Source organism: Falco punctatus (genome assembly GCF_963210335.1).
Source record: "Falco punctatus genome assembly, chromosome: 4".
Taxonomy (NCBI): domain Eukaryota; kingdom Metazoa; phylum Chordata; class Aves; order Falconiformes; family Falconidae; genus Falco; species Falco punctatus.
The window spans coordinates 17,539,575-17,554,691 of record NC_137583.1 but is presented as its reverse complement, the minus strand read 5'-3'; the positions used below and the strand labels follow the sequence as shown (position 1 = coordinate 17,554,691).

Below are 15,117 nucleotides of genomic sequence, written 5' to 3'. Positions count from 1 at the left end.
TGCAGCTGGCTGATTGGTATTTTGATTTGAGCTATTCCTAAAATGCGAGAGCACTTTTAAACTGAACGTGTTAAAATTTGTCATGCTCTTTAAAGAGGTTGTCAACTTCAAAGCTCAGCAAAAGCTGAGCTTTTTTTTTTTCTTTTTTCATTTTCAAAATTTAAAAGTTGTTTTGGGCATTACACCTGCCACTGCTCTTTGCCAATTTCTTGAGTGTTACACTCATACTTTTCTACTTTTAGGATGTGTTTGCTGTTCCCATGCTGTTGTAACATACACAGAAAAACAGGCAGTGAAACAAATTTTCTCTCCAGGAGAAACTGTAAAGTTTAATAACGGAAAGTTGTCAGGTGCACTGGGGAAATTAACTTTTGACATTTAGAAACTCCTTCCTGTTTGCTGCTTTGAATTCTGCTCATCTGTTGTTACCACTAACAGTAACAGCATATCTTGAGATAACAACATTGTGAGTTGACAGTGATTCCTGCAAAGCAGCAGCACAAAAATGGGAAAAGTAACTTGGTATTTTAAAGCAGGTACAGGAAAGTTCCACTTTCTAGTTCTACCCTGACCAGAAAGCCTGGAAAAGGAAATAAACGCACAGTTTTGTTTTTTTTTTTTTGTTTTTTTTTTTTTTTTAAACAAAGAAGTCACAACTTCTTTGGAGTAAAAAACCCCCCAAAATCCAAAATGCAACCAACTAAACCTATTAATTGGAACTACCTATAGGGATAGCTACAGAGTTCTGAAAAATGCAGGTGCTTACTAGCCCTGTATAAAACCACGAAGTGCCCATCCACAGTGCTCAGTGGGAGTCCCACACTGCCGAGGGACGGATGAACTAAACAGATCTGCCTTTTCCTTCCGCTACTTGTGAGCTTGTGCTGACAACTTCCAGCTGGTTAATCTGCATTTGTTGCCATCTTCCCTTCCTCCCTTGAAGGCTATGGCCTGCCGGTCGTGTGCACGGACTGCAGTGGCAGCACAGACAGCATGAACGTCCACATTTACCCCAAGGACTCGGAGTACTATGCTGAGAGCCTTAAGACTATGGACAATACCTTCCCAAACGCACTGAGCAGTAAGGAACGAAGTAGGAAGAAGGGTGCAGGCACCAGCCTTCTTCATCCTCAGCCGTGCAACGGGATTGCCAGTGGCAAGAGGATGGAATCAGACGGGACCCTCTACCCCAGCAACCACGACAGAATAAGACCTGTGAGCACGACCAGCCCGCTGCTCGCAGATGAACACGGTACGTCGTTCCGTGGAGATGTCTTCTCCTCTCGGCTTTTCTAACTGGCTCAAAGGCATGAATGATAGTGGCGGGGTTGGTTTTATGAGGAGCGCTGGCAGGCTCAGCACCGACTAACCACACTGGTTCTTTGGCTTTTTGCAGGCTCCTCACAAGCCGTAGCAAAGCCTTCAGAGCTTAACAACCTTAATTTGGTGAGAGCTTCACCAGCAGGAGGGTCATTAAAGCAACTGAACGTGCTTCCTGAAATTTCCCCAACACTACTGGATTTGCAGAGCGAAGCCGAAGTGAAACAGGCTCTCCTGTCCAACGGCAGCGCACCCAAGCTGTGCGACTCCGTTCGTGAGTTGAAGCCACCAAACACATCGCTGGACTGAGAGGACAGACTGCCACGTGCAAATTAACAAATACGCTATTAGTTTTAATTTTTTTTTTCTTTGCACAGAGTATATAGGCTACTTACTTCTACCTCAAATCCTGAACTGATGACCTGTCAAAGGCAAAACAACTGAGGTATGAGAAACAAGCTTGTATGGGGAACAAACTCCTGTTCGAGCGTCATCTGTTTGTACATAGTTTAAAACTTCCCTGAGAAGTATGAAGTGTTCAAAAGTTGACTTGCATATGAAGCACATAAATGCAAGGGGTTATTGTGTAAAGAGAAAAGTATTTGATACAATTGTACATAAGAGTTTTCATATATAAATATATATATATAAATATATATATATCTTTTACAGAGGCTATTTTAATCTTTAGTGCATGGAAAACTGAATGAAATTTTACAATTTTGGCAATATTGTTTTCAGTATCAGGTTGCTGTTAAACTTTGTGAGAGAAATAATTCTGGTGCCTTAAACGCATAAGCAGAACTTTAAAAAGCCAGACTGTTGCAAAGGGATTGTCCTCTTTTCAGTGGAAGTTCCTTTAAATCAAGAATTAATCGGGTTACTTAGCACAAATTTCCTTCCCCTTTGAAATTTATTGCACTTAACATGTTTAAACAGAGATCTTCAGCTGTTTCAAATGAAGTTTATATGAGAAGAACCCATGCAATGAGAAATTACATAGCAACCTGATTTTTTTCCTGTTGGTGGAAGAACTTAAATTCCATTATTTTTCAAAACTGCATACAAATTAGTATATGAACTGTGACTGTGTGATACGTTAAGAGTGGACCACACAAGAGGCACTAAATAATTCAGCAACAGTGCAGAGCCCCGAAACAGCCAGACAAAAAGGCTGTCGTGATTAGTGAGCAGTCATTACCAAAATAAGTAACTCATGCAGTAAACCGTGGGGTGGTCTCATGTTGCACCGTTCAAAAACTTCATAGCAGAGGGCGTTATCTGCCTGTAGATGCAGTTACAGCACTGATCACCTACAGAGCTAATTGCAGACATTTCCCACGTGGATGCAGCTTTACCTGTATAAGATGCATATCATTGCACAGCCTAGCCCTGTTTAGAAGGAATAACACGTGCCAGTATAATGTGTTTTCACACCCAAAAAATTACATCTGTTCTGGAGGGGGTTTGAAACCATAGAGCTGTTTTGACAACAAACTAAAATCACACTCCTGAGCTGACAGCTGTACCGTTAATTCAGCTGATAGTTACTTTTTTCCTGCAAAACACCATTACCCCCATCTGCAGCCAGGCTCTTTATATGAAAATATCTGCCTTGTGTAGCAATTCTGGGCTACTCAAAAATATACTCGTTTAGAAGGGAAACTATGTAGTTATGGTTGAAAGTACTCTGTTAAATGGAAATGTTCCAAGTATTTTTACGTGGTCTTTTAAGTTAAGTTCATCCATGAACGGGGGGAAAAAAATGCCCACATTGGTCAATCAGATCCTTGTCACTTCTCACTTCACTACAATGCTTTTTATTTATAGAAAGGCTGCTTTCTGTTGGTGTTGGTACCTGTGGATGGAGGACTCCCAGTTATTTGTAATTTGAGTTCTGCTAACATCAGGTTGCTAACTCTGGTGATGACTACTCTGGGGGAAGGTTTATCAGGGGGGGTTGTTACTTTTTTCCTTAGGAGCAACTCAAATGCCAGTTCCACTGAAGCCGAGTCTGGTGGAAATCCACTTTTGCTAGTACTGTGGCTCAAAACAAGCACCAGAGGTAAGGGCAGAAACATTAAATCCACCACTTGGTGACTGCCCGAGCGCTGCCACGCCTGCAGGGTCTCAGCAAGCAGGGACGAGCTGCCTAGCACCGGGATGCGAGGTGCCTGTTCGCTCTGTTACCCGCTTGTCCATCCCGCCTTACCTTGAGGAGCCACCACCTCCCGTAAGGGAAGGACCTCCGCCTGCTGCCCGGCAGCGGAGCCCGACCTTGACGAAGCAATGCATAACTCAGCCAGGTACCTGTCTGTATCAGTTCCTGACTATTGACACGTTTGCACTTTGAGACAGGTGGCTGATTATGTTGAGTGCCAAGTTTATTCCGAGCAAAGGAAATGGATGTTAGAAAGCTATAAACGGAGGGTAATTTTCCCCTTACTGAAAGGAAAAGTATGCTTCGGAACTGACTCGCAAGGTGAAAATAGTGGAACCGGGGACACGGGGAAGATGGGAATGATTTAACTGACTCATTTTGCTGGCGGAAATGTCATCACCATTGCAGATACAAAGCATATTTGCCACATTAACATTTGAAAATAATGTTTCTGAATAAAGTTAACTGCCTAATGTTACGACTTCCACTAAGTATGTGAATTTGCTGCTTCTAAGAGGCAATGTGAAAGAGGAAGTATTACTTTTGTGTACAAAGTTATTTATTTATTAGAAAATTTGGTACAATGTTGTACATTGAAAAACATGTAAGATATTGAAGTGTCTAACGAATGGCATTGAAGTGTCTTTAATAAAGGTTCATTTATAATATTACAGCTGTTTGGTTGAGAGTGAGCTTTTGGGAGTTTCAGTTGAAAATGAAATAAAATTCTAATCCATTGCTATACTCTTTTCTGTCTTTGTCTGACGAAAATGCAGACGGACTGCCCAAATACCCGCTCGTGAAATTGGACCCACGACTTTAACATGAGATGCTGTGGATCAGCATGAGACTGGCAGCCCAACTTGCAGATGGGGTGGAATTTGGGGGCTGTATCGAAAGATACAATAAAGAGCTCACAAGAAATACATTTATAATATATCAGCTCTCTTAAGTTATCTGGCACTACCCTTATCTTGGCACTGAAATCAGAACAGATGGGGTGTGCACATGTGCAAGTATGTAAGAAAAACGGGGCCAGGACAGCACCAGACTCAGCTGCAGTTGTGAACACCTCTGGCTTTCTCAAACCCAAACCCCACCCTGTATGGAAATTCCAGAGGCAGCTTTGGAGATAAGCTTGGATTCTTGCTTTAACTAAAAATCTCAATTCAGTTTCTGACTTTTTTTTTTTTAAAAATTCACATATAATTTCCTCCTCCAAGTTAGGACTTTGGGTATAAAGCAGATTTCCTGAGATTGTCTCTTAACACATGCAGGAGTTAACCTGGCTGTCTGCTGGGGCTCTGGCTTGCTGGCGCCGTTCCCGTGGGGTGCCCTGGTCCTTCCCGTGGCGGTCTGGGCTGCACAGCCACTCCAGGACACAGGAAGGGGAAGCGCTTGGCCTCCGTCTCTCCTCCCCAGTCTCTCCTCCCCATTTTGTCGGCTAAAACAATCTGGCTAGTTATTTGCATTTTGGGGGTTTTGTTTGTTTTTTTCGTTTTAAACAAAAAAGCAGTGATGACAAATGATTATGCAAATATTAAGGAAAGCCAACAAAAATGCGGTATTTGGACCCAGTGGCTTAGGAGGCGTGATTATATTCAGCTCAAGTAATTAAATGCACCAACTGCAGTGCTAACCCTCTCATCATGTTTAAAAAGCTTTAACAGAAAATACAAACTAGCTTTTAAGACAGAGTATTAAATCTCCTGCCACACAAAAGCCCCTAAAATTGGTTCTGTGAGACACACAGATATATACAACTTCATAAAAGAGACAACCTTTAAAGTGGCAGGAAGGAGTGCTACACCACACCATGGAACGGGTAGAACTGACCAGCCAATACGGGCTTGGCTGAAACTCCCCATTTTAATTGAAGATTATTTTTAAGAATGACTTCCTTTGTTCTGTAAGTTTTACTGGTTTGCCCATTATTTCCTAAGTTTTGGCCTCAGAAAGGTCTTACTACTATGTCATGGGACGATGGTGTCATAAAACATTCAGCCTTAGTAAGGCTGAGCAGCAGCCCGTGCTCTGGGCAGGGGCTCAGGCTCGGCACATGCCCCCGGCCCCGCGCATGCACCAACCTGGTTCCGTATTTGTCCTCCCTCGCCGCAGGACTCCCTGCACCCATACGGCTTCCTAATGCGGAGAACCACCTGGAAGTGAAGTTCTAGCATCCCAGGAGCGCGTCACCACGGGTACGACTTCCATTGGGCCAGAAGCCTTGCGATGACCTGGAAGGAGCCGGCACAGAGCGGCGGGCCCAGGCATGTGGTGCCACCAGCTTGAAGCCGACGGCCTCGGTGCCGCTATGGCCGCACGAACCGGGCTGTGCTGCCCCTCTCAAGCCTGCCGGCGGGCGCTCACGGGGCACCGAGTCCCGGTGCACAGCCGCCCTGCTCGCCCCAGTGTGGCTCCCCATGGCCCCTGCGGCAGCCAGCATCTACCTCCTCCCCGCCACGCGCGAGGAGCCCCTCAGCCTCCGAGCAGCAGGGGTGAGCCCCTGTGAACCGCCACCGCCTGACCTGGCCCCCTTGTAACACCGCGCCGGTACAGCCCACCGAGGGGTCTTTTCGCTCTGCAGCAACTTGGCTTTGCCGTGCCCCCACAAACACTTTCCACACCTAACTGTTTTCAAGCACCACTTAGCCAAGTTGCTGGTGTAAACCTGGGGGCCCCCACCCCAGGCTCCAGTGGTAATTTTAAGTTATTTCAACAAGGCCTTTACACCAAGCTCATCCTTGCACCGTTTTGGCTGGTACAGCTTCTGTTTCCTAACATGAGAGCATTTGCTCTGCCTGCCAGCAGCCTCCCGAGAGCCCTCGGGATCCACCTGTACATCGGCAGGAGAACCTGCGTGTTCTCTCTGCTCTGCCTTCCCAGCCTCCCTCCTGGGCTTCGGGATTTCCAGCCTCCTGCTCCTTCAGCTGCTGAGGGAGGATGACCAAAAGAAGGCAGAGCTGCACATCTTTGCACAAGCACAGCTGTGAAATAATATAAACCTGTGCTTTTACTGGAGAAACGTGAGTCTAATTAATAAAGCTGCACTAGCTACCACACAGGAATGCTTGCTGAGCACCTGTAGGCATAAATAGGAATATAAACTTCCACAAATACAGCTCAAATCAGAAACAAATGGATTATTGTCTTTTACAAAGAGCTCTCCCAACCAGGAATACTCTCAGTGCTGCTGGAGGGCAGTATCAGCCCCTTCCCTGCCCAGCGAAACCCTCCCCGCGGTATGAGGCAGGTGCCACTGAATTATGAAAACTTGCTTTATTTCAGCCTCCCCGCTCAGCCCACAATCTGGAGGTTTGCAAAACATTTCCCCTGCAGGAGTTCTAAGAACGCCTTTCTCAGCCACCGTAATTAGCTGTTTACCCCCCAAACATCACTTTTTTGGCACAACTCTCACAATGACCTCACTCACTTTCCATGCAGGAAAATTTCATGTTTGGGAAATTGGATTATTGGAGGATTTACTTTTCTTTAACAGTGAAAGTGGCTCTCAGCCTGCTGAACAGCTGCGGCGAAGGGGCGGCAGGAGCAAGGCTGTGTTCACGGCCGGACTCCTCCTCCAGCTCGGCAGCTTCTCCAGCTTCTCTGGGAGCCACCAGCAGGACCGGCCAGGCTGGGTCAGAGCAGCAGCTGGCGAGTCTTCTCATATGTCCCCAGGAAGATGAAGCCTCCCAGGCTGATAGCTGTCATCCGTGGGACAACACCTGCGAACAAGCTGAAGGCAAAGGAAAGGCGGTTTCAGAAGATGAGCAGAGAGCGGATGCTGCACGGCTGGCTGCAGGGGCTTCAGGAAACAAAGCCAAGAAAAATTCTCACTTGCTGTTTTCTTAAATCCCACCCCACTGCTCACTGACGGAACCTCTCTGGACTTCCCTAACAGAGTAGTCCCAAGCCTTGTGATTTTTAACCTCTCTCCATACTCCTCAGGTGCAGAAGCAGAGGTGCAGGAGGCTACGGGCCAGACTGTGGAAAGAGGAGCTCAGACACATCTCCCCAAAGGGCTGCAGGCAGATGGGAAGCACCCCATCCTCCACAGCCCCCAGCCAGCCTCGGCAGGGAGACCCCCTCTCTGCCAGGAGCTCCCCCACTGCACAGACAGCCCTGCTCACCGCAGCGGCTCGTTCCCAACAACATACAAGGGGGCGGGAGCAGGCACGGCCGCACATTCAGCCGCCACGATTTTTAGGTGCCTCATCCTAGTAGTTCTTGGAAGTTAACAGGAAACTCGTGCAAAGCCAATTGCTCGAGACAACGAAGCTTATAGTTGGTTTAACAACCTCAGGATAGGCCCGAGTATCCTCCCGGAGGACTATAGGCTTCCTTCGCTGCAAGCAAGGATTAAACATTAGGCTCAAACCTGTTTGGCATCCCCCTGCTGATCTGTCACCTGCACGGCAAGAGCCCTTCACAGCACCATGTGGCTGAGCTCCGCAGGGATGCTGTCCTCAGCTTTTTTCAACCGCTGCATGTCCCTGCTCAGTGTCCCCATAGTGGGACAAGGTGTAATTCCCAGTGTCCCCTGGCTGCACAGGAGGTGCACGTCCCCCAGGGCTACGCAGGAGCTCTCTGCTCCCTGCCTGGTATCGTGCTGCACTTGGGAAACCTCTGGCTGCAGTAACTCTGGTTTTTGTTGTAATGAGCTGTGCTAAGGAGCCTGGAGCACACAGGCAGATGGAAACATTTTATGGCTTTACTAGACAGCAATTGGGTCTATTACCATAATGACAGCTTTAAAACAGAGTAATTTGTACAAGGCATGTATGGACAGAGTGCTGATAGGGTAAATCCTACGGCGCAGCACCGCGCTCGGAACGCGCACCATCCTTCTGCTGAATTAGGCAGCCCTCATTACAGAAGCAGGGGCAGACATTCATTTACAGAACAGCCCACTCGAGACACAGCTATTACACAAACAGGGGCAGATAACTGAGTTAGACAGAAGCTGCATCCCTGGCAATCTCTATTACTAACCATCACTTCCAAGAATCCCAGCCTTGCTCCCCTCAGTTTCCTTTTCCCACCTGCTACCCGTGGGCTCCCTTCTGCAGGAGGGCAGAGCTGAACGGCTCCAGGGCTGCCCCAAACCTGGAGAGCTGAGCTCTTCTGTAGGCCTGATCCCAATTGGTCCGCACTGGGAGACACCTGCCCTCATCAGCAGATGAGATAAATGTGGTTTTTTCTGCTGGCCCCACCAGAAATCACTCTGGTGAACTGCCTATTTGTATTTGCTATCTGTTTGCAGAGATTTCACCTGGCACCCTGCCACTCCTCTCTCCCTGCCTAGACTTTGCTTCAGCAGCTCTCCCAGTTCCTGGTGGGATCCAGCACCAAGGGCTGGAGGGCATCACCCCTGCCTTCTCATCAACAGCTGCAATAAACGCACAGCATGTCAGTGACCGGCAAAGACCAAACACGGGCTTCAAGGTACAGACACGTGGTGCTCTCCACAGCCCTGTGAGGAACGGATTGGCAGGAGTCACATATCAGGAATCACGTTTAAATCCCAGAGTGAGGTCTGGCTGCAGGTGTTAAACCTGCATGGTGTGCCCTCCCCAGCCATGTGCATGCCCTGTGGGGTGCAGCTCTTCGTTTCGGGGTTCCCAACCCAGCAATACACCTAGCTCCACAGTCCCAGCAGCACAGGTGACATTTTTCGGTGGCAACTCTGCAACCCAAAGCAAATCCTTTCTCAAAAGACTAACCAAGACCCCTGAAGTTACCCTTTAGAAAAGGCACTGCAGGGTCTGGATACAGCACAGAAGGGCCAGCACTGACCAAGGACTGCGTGCGCAGCCACAAAACCTCCATATTGCGGTCTGGTCCAAAGAGGTGGCCCTGCTGAGAAGCACCGCTGTTATCTGACTACAGCTCCGCAATGAGTCCACTCCTGCAGGCAGCTTGCGTTTCACACAGCAGCACGCCCTGAGCACAGGGGCTGCTTTCACCACTTGCATTGGTGAGATCCGGCTCACGGAAAGCAGGGTGCTTCGCACCTGCCATGCCATCTCCACGCCAACTGGGAAGCTCATCCAAGGAATGGGACACCTGGTGCAAACCGACAGCTCTGTCCTCAGCTACACACAAGCTGGGACAAACCATCTCACCACATTTACCAGTCAAATAATCCTCGTCTTTCTCATCAATGAGTCGTGAAGCCTAATCCACAGCTTTCAAACACCACCACCTCCTCACATGAAAAGCAGTTGGACAAGATATAAATTTGCTTTCACATGAATGGCTCATCTAACCCACTGGCAAGAGTGAAGAGGTGCACAGATCTGCTCACCCCATCCCTCTCCTACCTCCTGCCACAGGCCTGGCTCTCCCCAGACAGAAAAGGATGTGAAATTTCTTGGCGTGAAGCAGAGGGATTTACTAGGTGCAGACCAGGAAGCTGAGCCCCGTGCTCTGGTTTTAATAAGGTGGCAATAAGCAATGCTTCTTTCTGCCCTCAGAATTCCTCCTCTTCAAGTATGAGATTTATTAGAGGAGCCATAAATCATTTCATGTTGCAACTGGCCAAAAAAGCCCGACATTTTTATTGTTTTTGATTAATAGATTTATAATTGGCAGCAGGCATGGCAGCCTCTGCGTTTATTTTTCCCAAGACTTTCTTCCTTTTCCTTGCAGCTGACGCAGCTTGGCCTCCTTTACATGTTACTTTTTCTCCAGATCACTTATTGTTTTGATTTCAATTGAATTGTGTTCCCTTTGGTCCTAGTCCACGGGTACTATCTTTAGGCAGAGTTTAATTTTGGGTGTTTAGAAAAGGGCACTGCTGAAACACCCTGAGAAGAACACAAACATAGATTTCTGTTTTCTGCTGTTGGCTGGGAAAGTGGGAGGTTTCCCCAGCCAAATCCATGCCTCTTCACACCCTTCAGAGCTCAACTGTCATCAGCAGCAAACCTGGCCTCACTTCTCCCCGTCCCTTTCTAAACATGCCCTGGAGTTCACCAAGCCATGTAGGACCCAAAACTCATCCACGGCCGCATCACCTCATCACCTCCAAGAGCAAACCTGAGACAACCCATCTCCGAGTGCTGCCGGGGGGGCACAGCTGGGCGTCTTCCTGGAACTGGTGTTCAGGAACTTCCTGCAATTTGTTTTGAATTATTTCCCACATGTGTAGAAAGAGGCTTGAACTTTTATTAGCTGGGCGAGCAGAGATCAGATGTTAAGAGAAAACTGTCTCCCGCAAAGCTGCAATGTGCATGCTGCTTTGAGCAACAGTTTACAAGTGTTAGAACAGCACCCTGAAAGTATCGGCCACATCAAGCAGATTAAAAACCTATGAGAAATTCCAGCAAAAAGCCTCAAGTAAAGCTTCCAAAAAACCCTCTGTTTCTCTTCCAGGCCAAGAGCAGGTGGGACACAAGCCCTACCAAAGGAAGCACAGGCTGAACCTCATGGACTGGAGGAGTTATTTAAGACATATATTCACTATGAGTGGCCAATAACTGGTATGAGTCATGCACTCAACGAGGGCAAGGTAGCATAAATGAAGCAGGTGTCTGTAAAAATCAATAATAATTTATAAGCTCGTAACACCTCAAAATATTCTACAACTGCTAGCAGAGGCCTTTGTGTTCACAACACTGCTCCAAGGTCAAAAGAGCAATTCTCTGTCTCAGGACCAATCAAAGTAAGCAGTTAAGAGACTGGATCAACATCACCCAGACTTCCACAGCTGGTCAGAAGAAAGCCCAGAACATTTCTATGCTCCAGCCACAGCAGGAAAGTCACTGGAAAGCCACTCTGCAGGTGCTCAGACTTACTCTTTGCACCCAGTCTGCCTCAGAAAACTTACATTTTTGCAACTGCTTCACTGGAGAAATCCCAACGGGCATGTGCTCAAGCCCAGACCTGACAGGAGGCTCAAAGGACAGGTCAGGGAGCACACGGCTCTCTTCCTTCTGCTTCAGCTTGTCCCTGCTGCTGGCACCTGCATCGTCTGCTCCCATCACACTTGGCAGTAAGATCAGTGAATATAAAGGAACTGGGGAGACATCGCTGGTGTTTTCAAATTGGTAGGAAATTGCCAGGAGGAGAAAAAGACTGTCCATAAGGGACACACAGAGGGCTCCTATGTTGGCCTTTCCTGAAATCTCAGGAGGGGCAATTCACACACCTCAAGATGAAACTGTGGTACCCGTTGCTACAAGATGTGCATGCCTGAAGTTTAAATGGATGCAAACACAAATGCACACATTCACGGAGCAAAGCAGGTTATGAAACATGAAACCATCCTTGCCTCCGAAGCCTGGAGCTAAGCTTAGAGATTGTACCATGGATATTCTCCCAAAAACACCCCGTTTCTCTGCTCTCCCCTGGACATTGCTCTCAGCCAGTACTAAGGTAATGACATGAGACCTCCCTGGAGGGACTTGTTCTTAGCTACCTGACAGCTGCTCCCTTGCCACATGTACAGAAATTAGAAGTCTTTTCTGTATGACAGTGTTTAAATTTAAGCAGACCATCCTCCCTCTCCCACTCCCCAATACACACACAACACCTGAAACGTAGCACATCCTTACCCCGGCAGGCCTTGTGTCCTCCAGATGCCACCAAGGGCAGCCAGAACATTCCCACTAGCGTTGCTGGAACCAGCCTGCACCACAGAAAGAGAGAGAGAAAGTGATGGCAGAGAGGTTTGGTTATTTACTGAGCTCCCTGTCCCTAGTTAGTGCTACATTACAGGAATTACAGACACCCTAACGACCTCCTTACCCCAGGCACAGACAAAAGCGCCTTGTCTCCAGGAATGAGGCAGAGGGCAGAAAGGGAAACAGAGGCACAGAAGAACAAAACAGTCACTCCAAGGTCACAGAGCTGGTTAGATCAGAACTGGGTATCCAGTCCCTTCTGCACTACACTCAGCTCTTATGTCCAGCAGCTGACACTAGAGCAAGATGTTAATAAAAAGACACTCTCTGAGCACTCAACAAGTGACTTTGCTACTTATGCAAGAGGACAGCATCCTTTAGATTTACTTTAAAAAAACAACACGAACAGTGTATTGCACGTGAAGATTGCCTTGAGTGCAAAACAGAAGACGAACAGCAGGACTACAGATAATTAAATTACATGTGTAATCTAGTTAGTGTGAGATGACTAATATAAAGATGCTGTTAAAGAGGCTGTAATATAGAGATGTTGAGGTCTCGGAACACCTCCAAGCACCATCATTCCCTTACCAATGCTGACCTGGTTGCTCAGGTCAGCAGCAGACATAAATGAAACCCAGTTCTTAGTTTTACCATCCACACTACCCAAAAGCAAAGAAGCTGCAGCAGGTGCAACACCCAGCAATGAGAGATACACAACACAGCAACATGGCAAGCACAGATGTGCATGACTCAGCTGGGGAGGGGCATGTCACCAACAAGAAACACCCCCGCGCTGAGGGACGTGAGCAATAGGGTAAAAGCTCCACACAGAAATACCAGGATGCCTGACCTTTGCCAACACAACTCTTTTCAGGGCAGGGAAAGGCTTTAGGAATATCCACCTGCTGGGGGCTTTTTTTAGGTATGGGGCTGCTTAGCTCTGCTCTGGGTCAGCAAGATGATGATGGGAACACTAGACTTACTGGCAATTTAACTACTTACTAAACTTACTGATCTTATAAGCAAAATTCCTTCTGCCCTGGCTGGCAGACGTAAGCCATCAGTATCTCTATGACATAAAATTTTAGGACAGAAAATCCAGTGCCAACCCCCTCCTCAGAAAAGATACACACACACATGCTCAAGCCCAACAATTATCGAAACAACAGAGGAATAAATCCCTGATGGGCAGTTTAACTTTGGTGCATGAGACTCTGGAAGTCTAGCACACACACATGCTCTTCTCAGACAGCTCCTTTGGGAAAGGACCCGAAGAGCAATTCAAGCAAAGGAATACAACAATCTCATTAGTTCTGCATGCAGTACCTGTTTACATCTAAGCCTTCAAGGACAAGCGCAGAAATCGTTATTAAGGGGTGCTGGATTTCATTCTGTAATGACCATACAGAAACTCTGGAACTACCCGAGCCATTCACCTGCATGTCTACTGGCCTCCTTCACTCTTACCTTTGCCAACATAATTCTCGTCTTCGCTACATCAAGAGGTGTGGTGACTGCAGCTGCAAATCCACCTGAGCAAATTAAAATACCAAACACAAGTGAGACATTGTTGGGTGAATACGAATGCCACACTGCCTAGAATTCCCATGGCTGTGGTCAACACTGCTCCATTATTAATGCCTACGGCATGTTTCCTCAGTCAGAGTCCAGGTACGTTTGTTGAAGGTCTGTACACAGAGTGTTTCATTCCTGTGTATTGACTTAAGCAAACAACTCTACACTAGTTAACTGTAAATCCAAACATCTCAGTTGAGATTACTATCCTTTTGTTTTGGACTCTGTACACATATGAACATATGAAGGCCTTAAGGATAACGGATTCTGCTTCCAACACCTACAGACAAGTTTGAAAGGAAGGATTTGCTTACTCATTCGCAGAGATGGGAAAATAAGCTAATCACACTGTGTTCTGCCTTGAGAATTAAGCCTGACCATTTAAATGCTAGAATGATAGAAAGAGAAGAAAGATGCTCTGCATCTGAAACACACACGCTTCAGGGGCAAAGCTATCTGCAAGTTATGGACAGACTGGATCTGGACTTCAACTACTAGACCTGGGACTCAAGCAAAAAAGACAAGCCAATGTTTGGGACAGGGCTCATCTCTAATGAACAAAATCAGTTCCATTTTGGGTAACAACAATGTGAAGCTGCCCAAGGGTCTCTGGAAATTGTCAGAAGTCTGCTGCCACAAGGGCCATCTTCCCCACACGGGCATCTTTATTGTCTCTAATCACTCCCAAACCTCGCTCTTGGAGCTCATTACTTTCACTTGGAGCAGCCAGCTCAGCTGTGGCTTTCCTCCTGAAAGCCAGAAATCTTCAGCTTATCCATCTGCATGTCTCACCCACAAATGCGTGTGTGTCTGTCTCCATATTTTAACCCTGTGGCTACAGCCTGGCCTCTTGTGCTATCTAGGGACCAGCTTTGCTGCTTTTTCTCCCAGGATCTTATTCCCTTTGCCTTATTTCCCCATCCTAAAATTAACTCTAATCTCTCCTCCCCCCATTCATTTCAACAAGTAATTCACACTGAGGAAGAGCCAAAGTAAAGGAAACTTTTAAAATGCAGGAGCAGTCCAGAAGTGAGTGAAGAAAGAAAAGGGAAGATGGGGGGAAGAAAAGAGAGACAGACTTGTTCTGAAACCTTTTTCTTCTTCATCCTGCTTTTATTCTCTGGAGCTAGTATAAATCCTGTATCTGCTAAAGCAGGGAACAAAGTGACTCCAAAGACTAAAGCCTACACAGTACCCTGGGAATAAACTAAAAATAATCTATTTTCTGTTCCAAGTTTTATGGAATGTAGAAAAATTGATCTCTCTTTCCTTGGGATGGGAGAAGGGAAAAGCATTTCTTCTAAAATCTGTAAAGCAATGAAAAAATCCATCTTTCCTGCTGGCTCAAGTTTATACCTGCATCTCTCTCTCAATCACCTTAGCTTTAACATATTAAAACCTTGTTTTATGTCAGAAAGGAGGCTGGCCAGC

The 15,117-nt window shown here is 46.8% G+C and overlaps 2 protein-coding genes across 7 annotated transcripts in view; one reads left to right on the top strand and one right to left on the bottom strand.

The window, feature by feature from the left end:
• Nucleotides 1-4,668, top strand: part of LRIG1 (leucine rich repeats and immunoglobulin like domains 1) — a 94,686-nt gene extending 90,018 nt beyond the window's left edge. For all 3 annotated transcript variants that reach the window (XM_080382880.1, XM_080382879.1, XM_080382878.1), the window contains 2 exons: nucleotides 944-1,252; nucleotides 1,397-4,668. In XM_080382880.1, the coding sequence (XP_080239006.1) occupies nucleotides 944-1,252; nucleotides 1,397-1,629 (542 nt within the window). In that variant the 3' untranslated portion in view covers nucleotides 1,630-4,668. The remainder of the gene's footprint in view (nucleotides 1-943; nucleotides 1,253-1,396) is intronic.
• The window catches only part of SLC25A26 (solute carrier family 25 member 26), a 125,990-nt gene that overhangs the window by 19,114 nt on the left and 91,759 nt on the right, over nucleotides 1-15,117 (bottom strand). For 3 of the 4 annotated variants that reach the window (XM_080382882.1, XM_080382881.1, XM_080382883.1), the window contains 3 exons: nucleotides 13,579-13,643; nucleotides 12,040-12,113; nucleotides 6,907-7,217 (listed from right to left, as the gene is read on the bottom strand). In XM_080382882.1, coding sequence (XP_080239008.1) covers nucleotides 7,121-7,217; nucleotides 12,040-12,113; nucleotides 13,579-13,643 — 236 coding nt within the window. In that variant the 3' untranslated portion in view covers nucleotides 6,907-7,120. Of the gene's footprint in view, nucleotides 1-5,568; nucleotides 7,218-12,039; nucleotides 12,114-13,578; nucleotides 13,644-15,117 lie in introns of those variants that run through there. The other variant, XR_013927445.1, reaches the window with a different exon arrangement.